Source organism: Nyctibius grandis, chromosome 5, assembly GCF_013368605.1.
Source record: "Nyctibius grandis isolate bNycGra1 chromosome 5, bNycGra1.pri, whole genome shotgun sequence".
NCBI lineage: Eukaryota > Metazoa > Chordata > Aves > Nyctibiiformes > Nyctibiidae > Nyctibius > Nyctibius grandis.
Window position 1 is genome coordinate 72,745,560 of NC_090662.1, and position 21,542 is coordinate 72,767,101.

Here is a 21,542-nt window from a genome sequence, read left to right on the forward strand (position 1 = left end):
GGTTAGTTACAACTACACTAATTGAAACCTGCATCCTAATTTACACTGAGGAACCTTCACAGATGAGGCTACTGAGTTGTGCCTGCATCAATGCCCATAGTAAAGAAGAGTGTATACTCATTTACGGATTACAGATTGGGTTCTCTGCGCCCACAGAAGAAGTGCCTCCTCAGCAACAACTTTGGGTTCCTAAACTGTAGTAAACTGGCACTTTAGCAGCAGATGCTAATAAAAATATACATAAAATTTCTTTCAGTCATTTATTCTAATTGCTTTAAAACCTCATGTGTCTTCAGCAAAGTGTAAAAACATTTTAAAGTCATACAAATACAAGTGACCCAACAATTCTAAATACATAGTCCATGGTACAATAAAATGAAATCAGCACATAGTAGGGACTATCCGTTTTATTTTCTTTAGAAATGGATCAATGAAATCACTGTGCTCCAGGAACACACTAAAAAAAATTTAATAGGAATTTTACACCTGGTAGCCTTCCCCTTAACAAAGTTGTAGATTGCTTATAATAATGCAGATTGGATCTGGAACAATAGAAACATGAAAATCCAGTGCCACCCCAGAGCTACGCTGATAGCAAGTACATTCACAAACAAACGCTCCTCCCACTTCTCCAAAACACCTGCAGAGTCCCAATTCTATGGCTAGCTAAAAAATATTCTTGTTAAAATAGAAAAAGATTTTTTCTACAAAAATTTGGAGGAAAGTCATGACATTTTATCTAAATTGCTCTGCGGACAACTAAGTACGATGATAGATCAGTCTTCCCAAGACCTTCCCCTCCAGTAGTTCACCCAGATTTTCACGTTCCTGAAAACAGTCCAACATTGCCACCATGTGGTCAGAGATGGGCACCTTCATCGGGACAGTTGCGTATGACATCTCTGGGAGAAAATCCATGACAAATACCTAGTCAATGAATAACAACACTGCAAGTAAAAAAGGAAACTGAATTCTGAGAAGTGAGTCCTTATGCGGGGAAACCAATTCTAAGTATGGACAAGTATAAGAAAAATAATTTAAGATATTTTGTGATTAAGTCTTCAGTATCGTGATGCTACCCTCCCGAAAGGCACAATCCGTTTCTGCCCACTTCTTTCTCAGTACGGCATTTACTTGCCAACAAGCAAAAATCTATGTGTATGCAAAATGCCTAAGACCATTCATTTCTTTAAATGTAAACGTACTTGAAAAATTTGAAACCTTTTCCCTGGAGTTCAGAAAGCAATAGGATTTTAAAATCATCTTTCACATCGACTTTTTCATTGCCGCCTTTCTCACACTGAAGAGATATGCTTCATAAATAATATTTAAGAAGTTGTCATCATTCTGGAAAACAAAACAGGTGATTGTTAGTGCACTGTAGGTGTTCTTGAGTAAAGAGATTATAAGCTTTTTCCATTTCTTGGATGAAATACTTTTCAGCCCTACTCTGTTTTAAAAAGTGAGCAATAGGAAGGCTATTTCCTTTACCAAAAGTACGTATTATTTCCAAGCCTTGCTAATAGCCTTAGAAGAACTGGTTGTGAATATAAACTTTAATGCAGCAAACATGACTGTATCTCTGTAAGGAGTAATGAGTACACAGAAAACAGATTTTCCGAACTCATGGTGGATTTAACTTGAGTCCACTATTCTTGCATGGTATCGCAGTGATGATACAATCCTGTAATTTCTTCCCTCTGCCCTCACTTACCTAGGGATTTCCTTAAACAGTCTCCTCCATTAGGTCAGTGATAATTCTAAGTATGTCTAAAGGAACAATGAAACACACTGGGTTTTGGTCCTATAACTAAATCCTATCTGGGAAAATCCTTGCATCTTGTTTAGCTCTTTCAGACTTAATGGTCCTAAACTGATGCTGCTCCTTTTGCTCTGATGCTTGTTTAATTCCTTCCTTCTGAAGATCATTTTGCAAGAATGGGTCAACCCACATTAAGAGAAATAGCTCAAATAAATTTATGAAGATAATTAAAATCAAGATACTACTTGAGGAAAATCAGGAGCATTCGAGATTGTAGTTTTATATAATAGGAAGTAACAGGTAAGAAATTGGCAGTCATTTCCAGGTAACTCAGTTAATCCTAACTACCACCAAGAACAGCAGGGTCAAATATACAAGTACAGTTTCAGAGGGTAAAATCCAGTTTTCCTTGACTAGTTTCCTTTTTAACTTCATATATGTTTTTTCTACTATCCAGATACTCAAAGTATGTAAAGAGAGGATAATGTGATATTTTTACTTTTTAAACAAAAAATACAGGGAAAAATTAGAAAGGCTTCTAATTTGTTAAAGATACTATTTTCTTTCTGAGTCTATAATTTAAATCACATTTTAAGTGAGTAAATGCAACATTCCAATAACAACTTTTATTTTTATTCCAAAGCCATACAGGCTCATAGTTTTGGCCTACAAATTGGACCCTTAAACCTGTGTCTCTATTCCTTATGCTTTATAGCCAGGTCTTTAGCTATAAGACCTCTCCTCAACCTCTACTCTTCAGATATTCATCACATGGCAAGTTAAGAAAAAAAATATTCATAATCACTCACATCATCCCAGAGCAGTAAACAATCATCTCATACATAATGTTTTTAATGCTTTGTCACATTTAAACCTGAATAACTTCAGCAAGAGGAATTTTAGCATTTGAACTAAAGAATTACGTTGAATAGACTGAACTAGCATATTTTTAGGTTATCTAACCCATGTTTTGAAGTTGCTTACACTCATCCTGCAATTGTAATTTCCCATCTGAATTCCTCTTACTGCTAACATGTATCTCTGAAATATTTGGCAGCTAGGATAATCACCTATTATTTATCCTTACCTAAAAATATAATAGATCTCTCTCTGGCTCATAGGCTGACCTTATGAAGCTTTCAGTCATTTTTGTTCTTTTCTGTCAAATTTATTACCTTTCCTGAACCCAAAACCAGATGCATTAATCAAAATGCAGTTAAGCCAGCAGCGTGCAAGGAGAGGCAATGATGTCCGTGGTCTATGCCACAGTGCTCCGTTAACATGCAGCCATAAGTAGCACAACTTCCATCATATATTCTAATTACTCATTTAGCCTCTAGATAGACAGATGCAACAGATTATAGGGTGCTTGTATCAAAATGAGAAACAGAATTTTAAGCAAAGTAGGAGAATTCTTGGTGCTTTACCTGGATCAGGTGTAAAAGTGTTTCCTGCAGCTGCATCTTTGTCATTGAGCTGCTGTTGACCACAGACGGCTCTGGGGTTTGCAGTGGCAGAAGAAGGCTAGATGAGCTGGCAGCAGGTTCTTGGTTTGCTGCTGTTAACCGCCCAGTTTCATTTGCTTTTGGTGGAGCAGGTGTGGACTGAGTGAACACCATTGGGGACATCAACAAGGTAGGAGTCACAGTGGCAGGAATGCGTTGAGGTGAGATTACCTGTCCATATAAAAATAAAGTCATCAATTAAAGGTATCTACTTAATTCTATGGGAATAAAGATGAGGAAAACTGCAGACTGATTGGCAACAGGTACAGAGACTGCTGGAGATCGATACAGTTATGTGAAACTCCAGTTCAGGACCACCTATACAATCTATTTCCAGATTAAAAGGTCTTCCATCCAATCTGAGATTGCAGCAATGGATTCAAGTGTGATTAAGTCTATCTGATAGGCAAATGATCTTAGAACAAGAACATTTTATTACAGAAATCAGACTACTATTAAATATCAGCACTCTTAGAGAATGCAGCTGTAAAGTCTTCTACATAGGGACAGTAAGTCATTAAGTTTAGTCTTTGAGAAGATACTCACATGCAAATATCACTATTAAAGACTAATCTTTGAACCTAATACTAGAAAGTATTTTCCGATTATAACTTTCAAATTACTTTATAAATACATATATGTATATTTTTTTTCGTCTCATTTTACTTAAAGAGAGGGGAAAGAAAACAGAAATTAAGTGATTTATCTAAAGAGCCACAGTGAGCTGGTGGCACTGTCAGCAACAGAACCGACTCCTAACCAACACTCAGTTGACAAAATCAAAAAGGCCCTCAAACAGGAGGAAAAGCTTGATGCTGCAGCTGTTCTGCAAGTTCCCTCAGTACCATATCCATGCCAACCTGCAAAGATAGGTGTCAAAGAATTTTACTTTTAAATTTCACAATGCATCTTGGAACTGTAAAACATGCAGGACTAGAAAATACTATCAGATATAACATACAACATAACGGAAAGTTTATTCACTCAATATGCAGATACGAGAGCTCTCTCCAGGTAATTCTAGGAATAAATCTTAATCCTAATCAGCCATCTCCTCACTATACAAGTATCCAATCTTTTTTTCAAAGAACTGAACAGACAAAGGAATTGACAGGAGTTCACCAAAGCTCCTCTCTTTTGGACTGGAGCATAATTTATTTTTCCTGTATGACGGTGAAAGGCTACTGAATCACTTCACTCTGTGTCCTGGGTTACATTTCAATTTTGAAGAAAATTTAAAATTGAGAAAATAACATTGAGGTTTATCTCCTCAGTATGCAAAACAACATATTCCTATTTTTGTGCCTTGTCTTACACCTAGTTATGATTGTTCTACCCAAGACATTTCTCAACAATGTTAGTTAGACTACAATACAAACAGAAAAAGAAAGAAACAAGGAGGACTGAGATCTCATGCTGTTTTACACAAAACTTAAGGAAGTGGAAAGACTAGGGATCAGGAAAGACTCATGGATATTAGAAAGCATGCAATATGCACCTAATGCAAAAATCTCCCAGTTTATGTTTTAGGTAATATTGTTTCTGTTTCTCAAACATAGAGCACTACTTAAAAACGAAACTCTTGACCTACAGCTTTTTTCCTGCCCCATGACATGTAATCATAACAGCAATCATCAGGTCTGTGTTACAAGCTCCTGAATTAGTTAAGATAATCCTAACTCATTGTAGCTTTGCTTCAAACAGTAAAGCAGTGCATATGTTTGTGCACCTATGCTTGAAAAACAATGGTCATTTTAGAAGAAAAGCAATGTTAAGCCCAAAGTGACATCACTCTGTGGAACAAGACCTTCAAACTGTGCACAGATGTTCTCCCGTGAGAAGATTGCTCTTCTGCATGTGGAAGATTGACTACCTCCAGTCACTTATCACAGTGCTTCTGCTCTACTCATCCATGCAGCTGAAATAACTTCTCCTTAATTTACCTCAAGCAAAACTGGCAGAGTTTGCCTGAACCAGATGATTCTTCCTAATGTGACTTAAAGAATGCATATACAAACTGCTCTCCAAGGGCAGGAACCTCCAGCAAAGGGATAGTGGTGAGCAGCTGGAGGAGATAAACTGTCCCGCTAATATAGCTGAATCTACGACAGACTACGTCAAAGACCTAGATGACACGTCCTTCGAAATCAAAAGGCATTTCTCTCTAGAGTCCAAGGCAAATAAACAAAACTTGAGACAAACTGTGCTCTTAGTAATATACAGTTACTACTGTCAAACACGTATAATGTTGTGGTTTAAAAGACATGAAAAATTATTTGTTTTCTCTGGATCGAAACGGCTTTTTGGTAGGACTTGCCAAGCATATGGAAGCTATATGGAATAAGCAATATTGCCATCTACTGGTGACACAGCTAATATCTACAGGTTACTGCAAAACTTAAAATATTTGTGTCAGAAGAAGAATAGAAAATATATGTGCCATTTTTTCAATGCATAGCATTTGTTTCTGTACGCAAACATTAAAGTGTGTTTTTTGCTAACAGTTTGTGCTCAAAGCTTCTGCCATTTAACAAACTTTTACATAAACATAATTTTTTTTAAAAACATAAAGGCAAATTTTCATTTTAGATTTAGTTCATATCACCTTCAGTCACTGTGACAACTGACACCCACCAGCAAATGGGACGCTGATGTTAGCATTACTAGTGCAATTCCTAAAGCACCATACTTTTGCTGAAAGTACTGAAAATGCTCTGTAGGGACATAACAGCCTTTGGGCCAATCTTTTAGCTTTGAGTTAATTTCTCACAAGACATAAGAGCCCTTCCAAAATGCTGTTGATCAACTTCTTTCCCGCAGAATCTAACTTGAGTTGCTTGTTCATCCAGCCTCTACTGAATTATCTCCAGCTTTATCAGGTCAACACTTAAATCTGAGTCACTAATAACAGAGTAGGAGTCTACCGTTAGTAGTGCAGCACCGAAGTAAGAACAATGAAAAATGTGCAAAATAATCATTGCAGCATATAGTATTCCTTCTCTGAAGCACAAATGCTCACGAAGGTATCTGTTTGACATTCTGCGTGGCTGCTGGCAGCTTGATGACATGATAACTGGCAAATTCACGTAACACCATGAACTAAAGAATGCATTGGATCTCCTGTAATGCAAACAGGCACCCTCTGTTGCTTCCTACGCGTGCAGAATCCCACGTGCATCAAGCGCTCCTTTGGAACCTCAGCACCCAGTGGGTGCTGTGGGCCTCTAACCGTTTTTAGTGGCATTACTTAAAACTGAGAACATTTAATCTAAGAATGGTTCAGGAACTTTAAAGACAGTTCCGACTGAAATAAAGCTGGTTACAATGCTAACATTGCTTTGTCTTTCAAGTTTAGTTCAGAATTTTTTAATTGATGTTTAACTACAGAATCTTATATTACTTTTCAAAACAAGTTTAATGTACCTATTGAATTCCTCCTGTGCATGTTTATGATCTCATGCTGAAACTGCAGTCAGGACAATTGAGAGGTAATGGTGCGATGCTCACACCAAAGATACTAGGTCCCATGCACACATTCAGAAGTTGTAATGCTATGATAAAATACATTCTTGATGGAAAATGCTCCAAGAAATGAGAAGAATGGGCTGCAAGACAAGTGGCCTTCTGAAGAAAAGATAAATTTGTGTCAAGGTTATTGTAAGCACTTTTAAAACCATAATTCTGATTAACATAAACACTTAAGCATGCATATATCTATAATCAGGATAACTCATGCCTAACACTAAGCATATGCTTAAAAGCCCACCGCAGATTAATGCTTTTTTATTGCATCTTAAGCACACGTTACTCACTGTCTGCATAAGGAATACTTCACAGAATAGGGCTGGCACCAGACCAGACTGAATGCTTCTGAATATTATTCTTCAGCTTTTGCTTTTTTAGTTCTTTTTCTTTTCTTTTTTTTTTTTTTTTTTTTTTTGGTAACTGGTCTCTTCCTTTCCATGTGGGAGATCACAGTTCTTACACCATATGGAGATTCAGCAGAAGCCAATTTAAACTTGGACTTGTAATGTGTCAATTGTGGAAAAGACTATTGCTTTCATTTTCTTAGCGCTGCTGATGGATCTAGTGTGTTCCTTTAATAAGATTTTTCCAACAACAGACACTGTCCAGATACCTTTCTATTCCTGTCAGACTTTTTAGAATTTGCTTTTTCTGTATGCTGAATTGTAGTAAAAGAGGCAATACCAAAAGATAAATAATTACAGAGAACAAACCTTTTGCTGCATTTGTTGTCAGAATCTGCTTTGATCAATTTTGCATGAGCATGTGCAGATATATTTGTGCCAATTCAGTTTCACTGGAATGTCTGTCTGCAGGCATGGCAGCACTTAAAGTCTTTGGTCTACAGCAAGGATAATATTATAAAAAGATTAATGTTGGTTTTAAAAGTTGTTTTAAATCTTTATCTTCCATTTTTTTCAAAAATAGGAATATTTCATTTGGCTAATTCATGGCATTCTACAGGAATACAGACTTGTTCCTTCATTTTTAGCCCCTTCTTTCCCCCTCCCCCCTTTTTTTTGGCAATCTGCTGCATGTAAAAGAGGCCATTCCTTCCAGATTGCAGAGCTTTAGGTGTCCTAAACAGTAATTAGTCTTACTTTCATCACCATTTTTATTCTATGTATTAAGTCTCATAAACACTACTAGATGTGTTGGAAGAACTGCATCTAATACTGTTTTGATAGCAGCTGTGGCTGTGTCAGTCCGTAAAGCCACTCCTAGGCAGTCTCAATCTATTTGGTCAGCTCACCGCCATGCAAAGTGAGACTGAGAGTCTCCTTAGTTGCCTTTTTTTTTTTTTTAAGGCAAACTTGCAGCAATAATCACAGTGAATGAAACTTGTTCCAGTGAAGATTTTTCTCTTCTCTCAAGCTATTGTTCTATTCATACTCAAGCATAAAATTATTGAAATTTTTATTGAATAATTATTGAAATTCAGACCTCAGTAATTCCCTTTCCATATTGCAACTAAAGCTGACATCATTTTCTTTTTCAAATATACACAGAGTCATTAGCTATATCAGCATCAATATGGATTTTTCATTTGAAAATATATCAGCATATTTGCCATTTTTTATTTATGCATACTGGCTTATAATGTATAGCCTGGCACTTGCCTCATTTCACTTTTACCTTCAAAGCAGGAATGTCTTATGTCTCCATGCTATCAGTACATTTACCACTGAATCAGACAATTTCCTTCATTTATAGCAGGCAAATTCCATTCCCAGTGAAAACAGTAAATTTTTGTGACTCTGGATCCTCTTTTTTTTCATTAGCACTCCACTGGTAAGTCAGATTTCCATCTGTAAGCAACTGATCCTGAATACTTTCAATGACTAATCCCCCCAAAACTCTTTCACACAGATTCAAAGTCATGCTGCTTTAATTAAAAGAATAAAAACAATGACGGCTATTTGCTGTATCAAATTCATCTTCCTCTGACCTCTCTCACGGGATTAGAAATCTTGACCCGTCACAGTGTTAGTGACAGATGTGGCCCTTAATTGTTAAATGACTGTTTCAGCCTCTTCACATGTAGGATAACTTCCTAGAATAAGGAGGATTCTTAGAGCATGCTGAAGTATTCTGTAGTCTTTCCTTCAGCTTTTTAAGACATTGCAATAGAAAAGCAGCTTTTGAACTTTACACTGAAAAGGTGAATGCTTTATCATTTGGATAAGCAGCTTCTAGACTCCAGTACAATATAAGTCAGACTCCAGTACAACAGAAGTCTTGTGGATGCTCTGTCCACAATAAAGGAAGTTAAAAGGGGCTTAGATATTCGCTCATCCCCAAATAGGACATTTAAAGACATTCAAGTGTAGAAGATCCTACAAGGAATTAAGTTGTTAACAAAGACAGTAGTTGTCTAGGATGGGACATTTTGTAATTGCATATGATGTTTTTCTGAAGAACGGAAAAATGCACTCATGAGAGAGACACAGTCTCTTGACATCTGAATTTTTAAGACACTAATCTGATTTTTAGGGTTACAATCACCAGAATTAAGGGGTTTGGGTTTTTTGAAGGTATTCAGGCACAATACCTTTTTTCAAAATAATACATAACAAATAAAAAAATAGCTAATAAATAACTAAAAGTAGTAGCTACAGTACAAGATAACTAATTCAGCAATACACAAATACTTCAAAAAACTGCTGTTAGAACATAAGTGACCTTTTAAGCACCTTTAGCACTTTTAGCAACTGGCATACAAATGAATGCATACCTGCACAGAGAAAGCTATGACTAATTTTGTAAGAGAAAATAATTATTAAACCCAAAATATTACACTCAATAACCAGCAATTACACACAACAGCCTGAGTCCAAGTATGGCAACTGAAAACTAGGTGACTTTTCAAAGTGCCTCTGGAAAAACCTAGGACTGCAGCATTTTTGGTCATTATTGATGTGCAAGAGATGTAGCCTTCAGTATTTACAATATCACAGCTTGGTAAATCATAACTTACTTGATGTTGTTAGATATCACCTGCAAAATGAATGATGTGCAACACATAGTAAGATAGTAACAAAAATACACTGGCCAAAACAAAATGAAGACTAACCTTACAAAACTCAGAGTTCAAAAGATTGCTAGATATTTATTTATTTATTTAAAATTCTGAAGTTGCCCATTTACCTGAAAGAGAGAGCTCTGTTTTTCTGTACCCGGTGCCTTTTCTATCCAGGAATCCAGTGGTTTCAGTGTATTGGTGTTCTGAGTAACAACAGGAAACTTAGCTGCCAAGGTTGGTCTGCTGGATACATGCAACTGTTGTTCTTGTTGCACTATCTGGAGTTTTTTCAATAACTCTTGAGGTGAAATCACCCCAGAACTGGCTGCTTGATTGCCAGGGAGAGAAAGTGGTTGTCTAGGAAGTTTGGATTGTTCTTTACCAAGTGTCTGAGACTCTAAAGTCTGGCCTGGTAGGGAACCATTAAAATATACTAAAGGTGGCTGGCTCACATTGTTTACTGGTGCTGCTGGTGCTCCAACAGCAGCAGGAGTCCTGCTGAACACAGAAGCTGTTGAGTTCACAGATCCTATTGCACTGGCATCCATTTTAGTCACTGAGCCTGACTGACCCTGTAATTTCTGTAATAAGCTCTGAGTGCCAGCAGTATCCTGAACTGCATGAGATGTTGCAATACCATGAGAAGTCACAGGCTGGAAGAGTCCTGTGAAAGTCTCACCCACTGGGTGGATATTGCCATTTTCACAGAGTCGGTTCTCAGGAAACTCAGCAAGCGGATGAAGGTCTGTCCCACGCACCATAAGCTTCTGAATGGCGGGGCAAAGCTGTTTCTCTGCAGAGGGTGAATGCCTGCTAGGTTCTTCATAGGATAGTGAACGTACCACACCCTGCCTAACAGGAAGATTCTCTTGATGCTGTTTATTAAGCGGTTCTGAGACCTCTGGCTTTTCTTGTTTTCCAAACAGTGCTGTCAAAGACAAGTGTTGTGGTTCAGGATCCACATTCTGTGAGGGGACAAAAGAAAAAAGTAAACATAGTTCCCTCATGCATAAGTTACATTAAGCGGCAACAGTATTTACCCAGCACCATTCAAGGAAAAGCCGAGAAAACTCCTATGCTCTTTTCTCCCAAGAGAATTTTTAATAGTTTTGTCACATAGCAAGGGCAATAAGACAGTTGTCAAGCTGCTAATGTGGGAGAAAACCAGTGAATCTGAGAGATAGCAGTGGCTTCACTTTAAATACCACGAAAGAGCATCTTCCCTTTCAGTCATCAGTACAATATTAGTGAGACAGAGATCTCCTCTTGTGTGAAGTAGGGCCACTTCTTGGACACCTCCCTGTCACAGCTGAATTCAGTGTTTAGGATCTTGCAGTGTGATTTAGCTTGAAGATATATCAAGAGACTTTTCTTTATTTAGATTAACTGAATACACCTACAGAAAAAGAACACAAAAAATGTGGTCCAGCAATTGACTAGACCAGCTTGAGATCAAAGCAGCATCTGAAAACTGAAAGACTAGTATTTCTTTGTTGCATCAGGAGAGTATGCCTGTAATCTACATGCTTCCACATCATATGGTGGTGGTTGGAGGCTTTTTATAAAACAGGTTAGTTTTTCATTAAAATAATTCCTTACTGTGGTTCCACCTCAAATTCTTGCACTGATGTTCTGACTCAAATAAATACTCCTATATGGCTACTTGATTACAGCAGCACTAGTCAGAAAACACACAAAACATTTTACCTTGCTTTGCTGAGCTATCCGTTGATGCTGATTTTCACTAGGCTTCACTGGAATTGGTTTGATTAGGTTGGGGTTGTTATAGATTGCAGAGGAGCTGGTTATTTGTTTTGGCTCTGAGCAGGTCTTACACTGCAACAGAAAAGAAGTATTTTTGAGTAAGTGAGACAATATCTTTTCCTGTAGTTCTCCACCACTAAAGCAAAATCCAGACATAGCCAAGTACTCAATAACCATAAATATCAATTGCAGCATTAACTATGAAATGTTATGCTATTGAAAGAACCATAACTGCAACCTAATTTTCCAAACCCACAAAGCATATGTAAAAATAAACACTTGATTACAAGATTCCCTGCGTATGAGGCTTCCATCTAATTTAAATCCCAGTTCTTTCTTACCTTCTGCTTTTCCAGCACTTAAAAAAAAAGATAAAAAAGCAGCACCTTAGAAACCAAGCAACAGATATGCTTTTCCTGCATCAGTAGGCAGCTAGAAGTAGTTTAGATACATGAAGGATTAATGTGCCCATAAAGAACATTTAAAATGCTTTTTTGTTAAAAACTGGAATTATAACTCAAACTCTTTTACATAAATATTCCACATTGTGGAATATACCCGCACAGAAAAATAATTAGATTTAATCAATTTGTAGAATCAGTATGTTTTCTTATTAAATATGACAGGATTAATAACCATATTTATAAAAAGACGGGAAGAGACAGATGACTACAAGTGATCAGGGACATGGAATGACTGCCATATGAAGAGAGAAGGGCATAATTTCATTCAGAAAAAATGTACAGAAAATGCTGCATGAAAGAGAAATAATAAATGGAATAGGAAAAGGTGAATAAGATGGTCTTATTTACATTGTACAAAAAAACAAGAATCTAGTCAATGAAACTAAAGAAGCATTGGGAATACAAGGATGCTATTGTCAGAAGAAAACAGTATATTGGAATTCATTGTTGCTTGATACAATTGAAACCAAGAAACTGGAAAGACTTTTTAAAGAATTATCTAATAAAACGTTAATCCTATCTAACAAGAATATTCATAGTTAATTACCTGAATTTGATGGGCTCTAAATTTTATGCCACAGGACTAATGGTTGGGTAAGGAATGATCAGTTTTGGTTTCTCATTCTTTCCTCCAAAGAGCTCAGTCTTGTGCATTACTGGGGACAGAACGCTGGACTGGACAGACTACCACACAGACACACAGCAGAGCCACTGCTGTGTGATTATGAAAATGTCAGTGTCCTTTCCAGAACTTTCTGAGACAAACTCCTCAGGATGCCAGTGTCCTAGGTGAGAAAATAACCCCCACCCCCAAATATACAAAACTGATCATTTAATCCATTTCTGACACCTACCACAACAGTAAACAAACACACACTGGTTCCAGGGCTTCTCAGTAAAACAGAACTTGAGTTCTCAAGGGGACTCGAGGGGCTCTAGGAGGTACGCAATGCCTTCTTTGCAACATTTGTCCTCAGGAATCCCAGGTCCCTGAGGCTGGTGGGAAAGTCTGGAGTGTTGAAGACTTAACCTCAGTAAGGGAAGATCAGGCTAGGTAGCATGTAAACAAAATGGACATACAGAAGTCCATGGCACCGGATGGGATGCACTCATGAGAGCTGAGAGAGCTGCCTCTCTCATTGTGAAACCACACATTTATTTTTGAAACATACTGGCAATTGAGGGAGGTTCCCAAGGACTGGAAGAAAACAAATATCAGTACTATCACCAAGAAGGGCAAGGAGGAGGATTTAGGGAACTTCAGGCTGGTTTGCCTCACCTTGATCCCTGAAGAAGGTGATGAAACAAACTGCTTCCTGCTGGAAGCCTTTTCTAAACATATTAAGGACAAGAAAGCGATCAGGAGTAGCCAGCATGGATTTACAAAGGGGAGATCATGCTTGATCAAACCAATAGCCTTTTTCAGTGAGATGACTGACTCAGTGGATGATGGGAGAGCAGTGGATATTGTTTACCTTGACTTTTGCAAAGCTTTTGACACTGTCTCCCATAACATCCTCAAAAACGAAGTGATGAAATGCAGACTAGGTAAGTGGACAGTGAGGTGGACAGAAAACTGTCTGATCTGCTGGACTCAAAATATTGCTGGCATGAAGTCCAGCTGGAGGCCAGTCACTAGTGGTGTACCCCAGGGTAGGGACATCGGGGTCAATACTGTTTAACATCTTCGTTAAAGACCTGAATGATGGTGCAGAGCGGGCTTGCAGACAATATAAAACAGGGATATGTATTTAATAGACCAGATGGTTGTGCTGCCATTCAAAGGGACCTTTATAGGCTAGAGAAATGGGCTGACAGGAACATGAAGTTCAACATAGGGAAACTGAGGAAGAATAACCCCATGCAGTACAGGTTGGTGCTGACCAACTGAAAAGCAGCTTTGCAGAAATGGACCTGGGTGAACAAGTAGTTCAATACAAACCAGCAACATGCCCTTGTGGCAAAAGGCGGCCAATAGCATCCTGGGTTGTATTACGCAGAGCATTGCCAGATGATCAAGCGAGGTTCACCTCTGCTGAGCACTGGTGACACCCCTGGTTAGATCCCTCTATTGAGCACTGCAGTGCTATGTCCAGTTCTGGGCTTCCCAGCACAAGAAAGATGCAGACACACGAGTGAATTCATGGAAAGTCTACGAAGTTGATATAGGGTATGTTATCAATGTGTATAAATACCTGATTGAAGGAAGTAAAGAAGACCAAGCCATACCGTTCTCAGTGGTGCCCAGTGAAGACAAGAGGCAAAAGGCAAAAAATAGAATATACAAAATCTTGCTTAAACTTAAGAAAAATACTTTTTTACTTTAAGGATGTTTGAATACTGGAACACATAGCCCAGAGAGGTTGTGGAGTCTCCATCCATGGAGATACTTAAAACCTGACTTAACATGGTCCTGAGCAACCCACTTGAGCTCATACTGTTGTAAACAGGGAGGATGGACTAGACTATCTCCAGAGGCCCCTTCCAATTTCAATGATTTTGTGAGTTTCTGCTGAAAAATCATCTTGTGTGTGTTTGGACAGTCAAGGACTTCTGCAATGAGTTTCTGAAGACATCATCTTGCAAAGTAGAAGTGTAGTTCCACTCATATACCTGGCTTTCTTCTATTGTACGACAATTTTTGGTTCAAATGTTGCTCTTTCTTAGAAATAACTTTAAAGCATGCACAGACAATCATGCCATAGGGTGGTTAGCTATTCAGTTTGAAGAAAGAACAAGCACCTGTCTCTTCTTTCCTGCTATACCTCTACTGCATAGAGCGAGAAACTTCCTCAAACACTAGACAGGAAAAAACATAAAGAATAAAGTACTGACTTTGCCAATAATGCAGAGCTTCACAGAAAAACTGAATTTCATTTAAATATAAAAACACGTAGCAAGTGCCTCATGGCTAATCTGAGCAGGCCACATTCAACATGCAAATATATTTAAACTCAGCTACTTTTTTTTGCCCTCTCTGGAAAAAAAATCAAAGAATTTTACTAGAATGTGGTATCTCATTCACTCAGAGGCTTTCTACCCATCTCACAGTGCAGTACAAGTTTGATGACTCAAGATGTCCCAAAATTCAAATAAAGAGCTAAGTCCAAAGACTATTCAAGGTAAGTAAATCAGTTTTGTTTTAAAGCTACTCCATGCTTATCTCCCTTCTCTGATTCAAAGCCTGATTAACAGAAGCACTTGACAGAAATCTACGCTTAACTGAAGTTTCAGTTTTGCTTTGCAATTGCAATTCATATTTAAAATAATTATGAATTAATTGCTATGAAAAATCATAACAGAAAGAAGCCATGGAAAAAAGTGTAGAAGTCAAGCCTACAACACTAACATAACTGTTAAAGCTCTTACACTAAGGAAAAGTTTCCCTTCCATTTATTAGCTCTGAGTTACGTTTATCAATGCACTGCTCAAACAAATTGTTTTCTTAGGTTCTTCTGAACTTGCATATTGTTATCCCTAAATTTGAGTAACTTTGTTTGTTTTCTACAAGCTTTATTTTATCATAATTTCCAGGCAATTCAAATGGACTCTCAACAATGTCCTAGTACAGAGTCTGCTCCAACCTCATCAACTTTTTTAAAATTTTAAATACATTGGGACAAATGACTGAATTATTCTTGAATCACTTCCCCTACACAGTTTCTGACTGGTGACTTATGTTGTCTCTCATTCACTTAATGACAATTAGGCATCTTACCCAGTTAACTATCAGATGAAAGTTTTTGACATAGTCCAAATAAATGCTTCATGTAGCGCCTATCTGATCTATACTAAAACAAGTGAAGATCATTTTCTTTTTTAGATTGGACAGATCCTAACCTGTTACGATACTACACAGACCAAAACCACCCTTCAGTAAGATTAAATAGCTTTTTTTTCTCCCAAACTGTTCTCTTTCTACAGGATGCTGCCTTTTCTTCAAAATTTCTCCTTCTTACCGCTATTTTTCAAAATAGTTTTTTGGGCAAAAAAACATATAAGCACATATTTAAACCTTTTTCTTTAACATGATGGATAACATACTCTTGCATATTTCACAATGAGTTCTGCAAGAATTTAGATAAACTCATTTGGTCCTTATTTCTCCAGGACATTTTAATAGGCTGATTTCTTCAGAAACCATGAGTACCTTAGATTCCACTGTCATACTCTGCATCATCACAGAACTAAGCATATAAAAACGAGGTGAGAAGCAGTAGAATTTCAGTTATCACCATATGAGCATTTTTCAGACCAAATTCCTCAGCAAAATGAACAGCAGTATACACAAAGGCCTATAGAGAATGACATTGAGCTGACTTGGTATCGTTCCCATGATACCAGTTGGATGGGGCTTTGAGCAACCTGGTCTAGCAGAAGGTGTCCCTGCCCATAGCAGGGGAGTTGGAACTAGATGATCTTTAAGGTCCCTTCCAACCCAAACCGTTCTGTGACTCTGTGATTCGATAACATGGCTATCAGGCTGGTATAAAATACAGGGAAGTACACTGAAGAGAAAAAAAGCCTGTGACGATTTCAAAGGAATATCTGTAACTACTGGAGCTCAGAATATAAGGTCATTTTGGCAGATGCGTAGCATGGCCTTGCTGATGAGCAAATTAGAAGCACCAGCATGACATTTTAAGCAACTGTCAGATGGACAGGCAAAGAAGATACTAGATGCCATCACCATCAAACAGCAAAAAGCAACATGAAAGAAATGTCACCATGCTCTTTAGTGATAGAACCAGAAGAGTACTTATCACCCACGACATCTGATGATTACTACATCTTGCTTCACAAGTCTGTCCTTTAGTCATGTGTCTTGTTCAAAGCTACGCTCCTACAAAAGATGCATAAGAAATCAAAAGGTTCTAAGATCAAGTCAAAGAAATGCTAAGCAACACTGGAAAAAACAGATATATGTGGTGAACGTCAATAAAAAAGAACAAGACCACCACTTAGGATGTTTTAGGCAAGTTTGGTATAGTGAGAGACATCTGAGGCAAACAACTGCTCTGTGTTGTGAGATTTCATAGTCTACCTGTGCAATATGAAGCTCAAACTGAACAGAACATTGTTGAAGGAAACAAACAATGGACAAGCATGGTACCTCAGTACTGCAGTTCTCCTAAAGCAAATACCATGTCACATCTCAATCTCATGCTCTGCAGGAAAAACCTGACTTAGAGACATGTGAGCTGCAAAGACCTATCAAGTACAAGAAGGAGATGCTAGAAGATCCAATACAAGGAGAGAAGGCCAGCCAAGACCTGATGGAACTTAGAATAGCTTTGTAAATAGATGGCTATGCTGAAAGTGAGGAAGTTTTGAAGTTGTCAGAGCTTGAGCGCAGAGCTAAAAAGCCCTGGAAACTGGGGATTTCTACCTAGCTGATGTAAAACAGCCACAAGACGACATTAATGAACAGTCACATGAAAGTGTACAAGGTGCTCTGCAGAAGAGAGGGGCTAAGGAGGACAAGAACTGTCTCAAAAAGAGCAGTACCAGAAAGGATTTCCAGTCAGAGCCCTGCTTAAATGAGACATACAGAAACAATTCAGACTGTTTAAGAATAGTAGCGTAGACGCTGCATCATCCAGGCTAAGTATGGCACAGTGCCGTCAGGAAAGCTAGGCCTTCTGGATCCTACTATCAAGCCTTTCATACAGTTAACAAACCGAAAGCTAAAGCACCTGAAAACTTAGAAACTATATTCCTGTTTGGGCAGGGCAATATCATGGGAATATTTTGCTGAAAGACAGTGAAGAAGCAGTCAAAGAACAGAAACAGAAGAAGTAGAGAACAGAGAAACCACACTTGCTCGTTACCAGATATTACGTTGTTATCAAATGGTTGTGTGTAATGAAGTAATGAAGATGGAAGCTTCAGTTATTTGGGGCACATCAACTAGACAAAGGATGTCCCCCTAATCTGAACTTTAATAGACCAAAGACAGCGTGGTAAATGGGTAGATGCTATAGAAAAACTGCACAGCACAGAGCTAAAACCAGAGCTTGTCTTGTAGTACAAGACACAGTGGTTAAAGAGAAAAACATTTTGCCATTCTTCGTTCTGATCCCCAGCAGCTCTTCAACTGTTTATCTCCCCAGCTATCATTATGAGGTCTGCTAATACCACTTCTTCTTACCAGAGATCAAGAAAAGGCAAGTGTGCATTAGAAGTACATTTTTCAAAAAATACTTTAGTGGTTTAGCAACTTAAAGCTCCATTAGTAAAAAAAGGAGGGGAGAGGCTATGTATTTTATTTTTCATGTAACCTCTAAATGTGTAACATAATTTAGGGATAAGATACACCCTTCAAAGTTAGTTACATTCTTTAAAAAAATAAATTCATCCTAGGACTTAAAAATTGAACAAAATTCCTTAGCTGCTTTGTAAATTGATGTTCTTATTCTACGGCTTCCAACACTTTTAAACACCCTCCTCTCCAAAAACCACACAGAATTAAAAAAGGAGAACAACATATTTCACAACTGATTTCACTACATCAGCATTGTAAGTCACAAGACATACACTGGCAAGGATGTAGATGTCATAAAGCAGCCAAAAAAGCAGTACTGCTGTGATATATAGTGACATTAAATATAAAAATGGTTGTCATTGCCTTTATTTATCACACCCTTTCTAATTTTATATTACTAACAAAACAAGAAAAAAACACATATCCAGTTCTTAAGAGGTCAGATAATCCTAGTGTATCCATGCTATTTCCTTAGCAATCACTTAAATGCAGAAACATTAAAGATGAAGCAAATTTACAAAAGATCTTATCTGCAGGAAAAAAAATTCAAACACCTATTATTTAAACAACAGATCTTCTAGAATTTCCTCTCCTTTATCTTGATTTTCTGTGTGCTCATGTAGAAATGGAAGGTAACGTTTTTACAGATTTATTACCTCCTTCTCATAGAATCTGAAGACAGCCTAATATTTTTACAGTTTTCCATTTACAGTATTTTTAAGGTTATTTAATGAAAATTGCTTAAACATTTCATAGTGTCTCAAATTGTGCTCTTTATGCTGAGACTAGATACTGACTCAGTATTTAAACACAGAAAAGATACCAGGTTTTGGAGGTGTTTGTCCACTATAATATATTAAATCCCTATTAAAGAAAATATGAAGGTCCTAAGCTTCAAAAGAAGCTATACCACAACAAAAATGGCTACATTTCACCATAACTCAAATAGTTTGCTGTTATCTTTCTGAGGATCTTAGTAGGAGCCACATTTCAGAAAAATAACTTTTTCTCTCTTTAAATTGCTTATGTTTAAGATACATATATTTCTAGACTCAGAACACTTACGAGCTTTATTATTGCATGACAACACATATGAAATACAGGAAACAGCAGTAGGAACCTGCAGGCTCTGTAACAATTTGCAGCATATATATGAATAGTTAAACTTATTAGATTTTTATTCCCCAAAGTAAAACGTTTTTGATTGCTCAATAATACAGAACATTATTAGTCCATTAGTTACTTCTTTATTTAGAAGCCTCAGAAGACCAAAGCAGCACATGGGCTGAAATCATACTACATTTCAACCTTTTCATTTCCTTCCATTAGTGTTTGAAAGTAGCTAACAACCACAATTAAAATCAGTAACTTCACTGTTAAAGGTCTTCTCTGAAGGAAGTTATTTGTACAAACCACAGAAACTATAAGCAGGTTTGAATACTCCACCCAGAAACAGGACACAACTTCCAGGTGCTACTCAATAAGCAATAAGCACAGGACCTCTAAGGGTCAAAATGTAAGCCAATTTATACTTGTTCTTACCTCCTAGCATTCAACAAATAATCAATCATATACATGTTCTCCTTTCAGAAGTTTTTATTGATGGCATTCATTTCTTTTGAATCTTTAGCAGATTCTGACAAAACTTTTCTACCAGCCACTTCTACACAAAATGAGAGTGCACACTGTCCAAAATGAGTTTCACTTTGAGTAAAACTATTTAAAAAACCAAACCAAACCTTCTATGTTTTAAAATGTAAAGTGTAAGCAAGTTGGCATCATAGTATTGCCAAAAAGAAATGTCCTCTTTTTATAGACAGCAAGTCTCACCTTGGTATACTCATCTTTGGCCTTGGTAAGCATTCGTAAGATATCCACTTCTTTGTTATTAGCAGAATTCATGATCATTGGGGACACTCCTGTTCCCGTGCCCTGCTGTGCTTTGAATTGTTCCTGCTGTGTTAGGCTGAAAGTTGGAGGTGAGAGGAGAATATACAAGACAAAAACCAGATAAAATATAAAAAATTTAACCACAACTACTGTACAATAATTAATCAAAACTCAAATATTTTCTTTTTTCCCCCATCTACATTAAAACATGTTTTAAAAAAATCTCTATTCATAGATCTATATTAAAACATAATTTGACCAGGCATGAGATTAATTTTCTGCAATCTTGAACACACTAGTCTATGGACTAAAATTTCCATAACTCAGTCACAATTTCTATACCCAGAAGGAGCAGAGAATTTATAGTGTTATTCAGTTCTGCTAGTGGTGGAGGATGGCAAACACACACAAATCAGTCATTAACTACTAGCAAATGACCAATTTCCTGCCCCAGCTGTTTTATTATTATTGTAGAACGCTGAGAATTAAAACACACAGCCAACTGGCTGAGCGACAGGGTATTTTTTATGTATATGCAACACTGCTATTATAAACGACTACATGTGGTTTACAATTGCATGAATCCTCTGAAAACTAGTTTTTATTGTAGTAAATTACTAGTTTGAGAGTACCTAATCACCACCAACTGAAACTTGAGCTAGTTAACTAAAATTAGCTGTCAAAAACCTGGGTTTCCTAGGGTTTATTGCTTATTTCTGTAAATTCATCCCTATCAATTATTTCTTGGGTCATAACTGTCTCCTTTTAGAGCTGTAGGATATACAGCAAAACCAACAAAACCTCCTAAACAAACCCCCACCATTGTCACAGTCTGTGTTTCACAATGTTTTGTCACTGCAAAATGAAAAGCAGCAGGCATTACTTTAAAAAGAGATATAGAGGAAACATGACGACCTTCCCATCCAGTATTTTATAACTAATCCTATCTGGAACATAGTGGTAGAAGAGTTAAAGGACTTTGCTATGGATCGAGATGTGTGAGGATGAGCCTTGTTTGGACCTGTACTGCAGGGCACATAAATGGGCTTTTGGGCACTTGGTAACTTTGGCAATCAAAATTGATGTCACTTCCTCAGCATGCTTCTGGCTACAGAAGCTGTTAAGACTGGGACAGATGACCTGAAAAGGAGAGATTCACAGGTCTGACAGTGCCTTTGCATTGTGCTCTGTTAGTATCTAATGTTGTCAGCTCGACTATATCCACCTCCCATGGCTTTTCTTGGGATGACAAAGACCTGGCTCAACATCATCCCTCCTTCTGTCCCTTAAAAGAATAGTGACACAATGATATGTCCAACCCTATATACCACAGGCAATCAGTATA

General features: G+C 37.5%; 1 protein-coding gene across 2 annotated transcripts in view; it reads right to left on the reverse strand.

Moving 5' to 3' along the window:
* DCP1B (decapping mRNA 1B) overlaps nt 1–21,542 on the reverse strand; it is a 54,630-nt gene that overhangs the window by 6,696 nt on the left and 26,392 nt on the right. The window contains exons 5-9 of one of the 2 annotated variants that reach the window (XR_011048193.1): nt 20,138–20,273; nt 11,522–11,650; nt 9,940–10,779; nt 3,190–3,438; nt 1,206–1,347 (exon numbers count right to left, since the gene is read on the reverse strand). Coding sequence is in view for 1 of the 2 variants with exons in the window: in XM_068400797.1 (XP_068256898.1) it covers nt 1,267–1,347; nt 3,190–3,438; nt 9,940–10,779; nt 11,522–11,650; nt 20,138–20,273 (1,435 nt within the window). In the remaining variant the exon portion in view is untranslated. Of the gene's footprint in view, nt 1–286; nt 1,348–3,189; nt 3,439–9,939; nt 10,780–11,521; nt 11,651–20,137; nt 20,274–21,542 lie in introns of those variants that run through there. The other variant, XM_068400797.1, reaches the window with a different exon arrangement.